This window comes from Parambassis ranga, chromosome 4 (assembly GCF_900634625.1).
Source record: "Parambassis ranga chromosome 4, fParRan2.1, whole genome shotgun sequence".
Classification (NCBI taxonomy): domain Eukaryota; kingdom Metazoa; phylum Chordata; class Actinopteri; family Ambassidae; genus Parambassis; species Parambassis ranga.
Genome location: NC_041025.1, coordinates 21,502,329 through 21,506,596, shown reverse-complemented (window position 1 = coordinate 21,506,596; position 4,268 = coordinate 21,502,329). Strand labels below are relative to the sequence as shown.

Sequence of the window (4,268 nt, the reverse complement as noted above, 5' to 3'; positions counted from 1 at the left end):
GGTGCTTGTCTGTTTCATCAGCTTTGTTTTATGTGTATTTCTTCTGCAGGAAAACAAAATAAAGTATGATTGATGAAGGAGTGTCAAAGCAGAGTGGTTCAGTACATTTTTATCACACTGCTAAAAGAGGAGCATAAAAAAGAGGGTGCCTTGTACAAAATACCATCAATGCAAGTGAGTAAATAAAAACATAATAGTGTAGAAGTCTGTATTTGCTTTTAGATGGTATATAGTAAAATAAGTTTTAATGAAAAATGATCATAATAAAAAAATACAAATAGTTATTTACTTCTTCAAAAAATATTTTAAAAAGCATCCTATAGAATATATCAATTTGAATATATATTTATACCCTTTAGAGTCAAAGTGCAGCATAGTTTCCATTTGCCCGTCAGGCCCTCAGCAGAGCCTCCACAGAGAACGGTAATGGCCTCACAGCAGGAGTCCTGACTGAGCTGCCATGAGGGCTCTTGATAGAGTCGGGGCGAGGACCTGCCTGAGCGGCAGGACTGTCTACGCTCCAGCCTCTAGCTGTCAGAGTTCTGGAATCAAAAGTCCTGCTGGGTGCACTGATGTCAGGTCCCCTCAGGAGACCTGGATCTGACCCAGGAATAGAGAGCGCATCTGCTGAAGAACCACTGCAGTCCATTATGTGTGTTGACTTTGAAGGAGGAGGTTTGATGGGATCATTTTTGAGTCTTTGTTGTGACGGCTGGTTTTTCTTCTCGCAGGGTTTCCATCCGCCCTGCGACTCCCCGCTTTGCTCTGAGCCTCGACACAACCAAAAGTCATTATAGTCACCTCCTGCTGCGGACCTGCTCTTTAGGTGGAAGAACTGATAAAACTGGAAGTCACACTCATAAAGGGGCTTATATTTATACACAGGGATATAGCTGTGTGTCGCTGCAGTGGGGTCCTTGTTGGGAGGGCAGCAGTGGAGGCTCAGGGAGACGGGCAGGGGTGGAGGGAGGATGACGGGGATGTGCGTGGAGGAGGGGACGGAGAGCTCGCTCTGCAGCTCTCTCTGCCTCAGCTCGTGCTCCATCATTACATTCTCCAGCTCCTTGTCTGCGAAGGCTCGCCTCTTCCTCATCCGGGCGCTGATGGAGGGGCAGGTGAAGTCATGGCATGCCTGCTTTGAGGAGCAGGAGGCGTCATCCTCTGGAGGCGCTGTTGGCTTTAACCCTGTGAGCAAAGCCACACGCTGCTGTCAGTTATATAATCAGTTTATGGAAAATGACATTGTTCCGACCAATTGATCGCCGTGTTTACGTCTGAGCGCTTTGTTGTTTATTATTTAAATGACAGTTGGTTAGTGGTGTCGTTTCTGCTTTGAGCGCACAAGAAAGACTGAGAGGACCTTAAAGAAGATGAAGGATTTGACTGAGAGCCAGCAAGGTTTAATCCACACTATGTATTACAGTAATGGCCTGTTGTTGTGGTGTCACAGTGGGGGGGCTTTGCTTAGAGAAATTAAGTCTGGTTATGAGTAATAAGAAGAATCCAAGGCCTTATTAGTCAGTGACATTATGAGGACTGACGTGTTCTGTTTTTCTTACGGCTGATTAATTCTACTTTTACATAAATGTAACACATTAACAGCAAAAATGTCTCCAAGTGATCATCGTATACATTTCATCACTTCCTGGTTAATGAGAAATCAGGCGTTAATTACCCTGCAGGATGCTCTTGGCCATGATGCTCGACTCGGCTGCTCTGCTGTAACACTGATACGCCGCTCTGCGCAGAGGAGCTGCACACCTGACCCCCCTCTTACCCTGAGAGGAAGAAGGGAACAGGAATTAGACATGTGGACATAATTATATTACACTGAGACATTCTCCCCCAAGGGCAATTACAGGAAATGAAGACATTATGTAAGGGCCAGGTAGAGATCTGTGGAAGCCCAGAGATATAATAAAGAGACTTATTTGGGCACAGGTATAAATAGTGAGAAGCAAACAGTAATGATATTGATGTTGATATGATGTTGTAATCAAATATATAATATAAAAAATCTGATAATATATTTATTATGTATTTATGTATTATTTTTAATCTTTTTTATTTTAAATAATGATAATAATCATCATAATAAATGTTATGCAGCGTGCCAAATATTTGCTTTGTAATATGTGTTTTTCTTCTCTTCTGTTAAAGAGCTCCTCCTAAATATCACAAACTCTTCAGTCATTAGAAAAAAACAGCAAAGACGTTCAAATTGTGTCTCACTTGAAATTTGAAAAATATGAAATCCTTTTTTTTATAGAAAAAAAAATCAAAATACATCGTTTAACTGTGTCAGACTCACATTTGTTGACGTTTAAAAAGTCTCTGCTGTTAGTCATGGTCAGACTTCGTAGAACAATTTTTCTAATTTCTGTTTTTAATCTTTCTTCTAATGTAGAATATTTCTGTGCCTTTTTTCTGCAGGAATAATAGTGTGTTTTGGCCCCTAGTGTCTCGTTAGTTTCAATAAAAAGGCTAAATGTTGCTTCCCTTCCTACATACTCTGTTCTCTGCGCCCCTTTAATCACCCGCAGCAGGTATTTTGCCACATCCATCTGTTTTTCTCTGCCATCCTCCCGCATCCACTGACCTGCCCTTGTGCTCTCCTCACCTCCGCAGCCTGCTGCCGCCTGAGCGCGACCTGCGCGGCCATGACGCGCTGCCGCTCCACCACCAGCAGGCAGCAGGCGCAGCGACAGTCCCTCCAGCGGCAGAAGCGTTTGTGGCCTTTCAAACACGACACGACGCCGTGGTTCCGACAACGAGCGCATTTGGGGCTGCGGGTCATCTTGCGTTGTTGTTTCTGCTGCTGCTGCCGCTGCCGCTGGCTCTCTGGGGACAGGGCCGCTTTAATCTCCCCGTCGTCCTCGGGGAAATGGCGCTGACCGGCGCATCCGTCAGGACTTGTCACATCAGAAACTTCTTCAGATTTTAGTACGTGACGTTTTGCTGTGGTTTCCAGCTGCAGGCCTGCTTCCAGCTGAGAGGACATCTATGACTAATATCGGAGTTCCACTTTTTAAACTACGTTTTTGATTTTTACAGAAAAATCAAACAGATTTTTGGCCTCCAACCCAACCTGCCTGGAGAACAGTTGTTTTACGCACGAACGTAAAGTGAAATAAAAACATGTCAACACTGCTGCACGTTCAGGCGGAGGCTTCAGCACATCATCCTAATTGAAAGAAATCACCATCCATGCAAAAGAAACTACACAAACCGACGCTTTCAGGCTGTGATTCCCTTTGGAGACGCCGTGCGTAAAACTAAATCCTAACTCCAACTCCAATGCGCCAACTCAGTCCGCTGCTGCATGACAGTGTTTTCAGGGTGGAAACTTTACAGCCTACCGCCAGAAGTTTGAAATGTTAAGCCCCCTCTCAGCTGCTATCTGACGCTCCGTTTCCAAGAAGAAGCGAATAGCAGACCGGGCCACAATGCCGAGATCCTGGCGCGGGACCCGGACGAGCAAAAAAAGTGGGTTGTTGGGGGAAAGCAAAGGCGACTCCATCTCCATATAAACCGCCTGTTACCTGCGCTGCCCTGCCCACCTTCAAACATGTTCTCAAGTTTCATTCACATTTTTTGACACATCCCAGGGCGGTTTTTATATATATATATATATATATATATATATATATATATACACCTGGTGTGTATATATATATATATATATATATACACACCAGGTGTATATATATATATATATATATATATATATACACCTGGTGTGTATATATATATATATATATATATATATATATATATATACACCAGGTGAGCGAGTATTGGCCTTTATGAAAATTGAGAGTGCGCTTTATGATTAACCAGACAGATAAAATATGGTCTAATTACGCACACGCCTTAGAGGGAGTAGGCTGAGTGGACAGGACGAATGACAGCAGTGATCTTCAGACTCATATTTATTCATAAAACCGTTTAATAATTCAACAGTTAATGGTTCTCTTGATGTTTTAAACTCAAAATTTCTGAGCCTAAAATATTAAAATGCCTAAATGGTTCCATCCAGTAAAGGGCTATTTAGTTAAGTGTTTTAACATTGGTTTACAAAGAGGCAATTTTAATTCTCACATCAGTCTGCGACCAGCCCTCGGTCTGTCACGGCTTTAAAAACTGATTTTATTGAAGGTTGCTGCTCTCACCTCTTCTGAAGCACACGCACGCTCAAGTGCTGGGTTACATAAAAAACAGCTCCCCAAACAGACTCAACTGAGATGGTATGAAAAGTGTGCTCCCTA

The 4,268-nt window shown here is 43.0% G+C and overlaps 1 protein-coding gene across 2 annotated transcripts; it reads right to left on the bottom strand.

Annotated features, from left to right (window-relative positions):
• Nucleotides 1–216: 216 nt before the first annotated feature.
• dmrt2b (doublesex and mab-3 related transcription factor 2b) lies at nucleotides 217–3,462 on the bottom strand. Of its 2 annotated transcripts, none has more exons than XM_028403322.1 (3): nucleotides 2,600–3,462; nucleotides 1,676–1,778; nucleotides 217–1,185 (listed from the first exon to the last, which is right to left on the bottom strand). In XM_028403322.1, exons 1-3 carry the CDS (start codon nucleotides 2,999–3,001, stop codon nucleotides 392–394), a joined length of 1,299 nt encoding a protein of 432 aa, XP_028259123.1. In that variant the 5' UTR covers nucleotides 3,002–3,462; the 3' UTR covers nucleotides 217–391. The 2 variants fall into 2 exon arrangements, with proteins under 2 accessions (XP_028259123.1, XP_028259124.1); XM_028403323.1 differs by having other exon boundaries at nucleotides 2,621–3,462.
• Nucleotides 3,463–4,268: the final 806 nt, after the last annotated feature.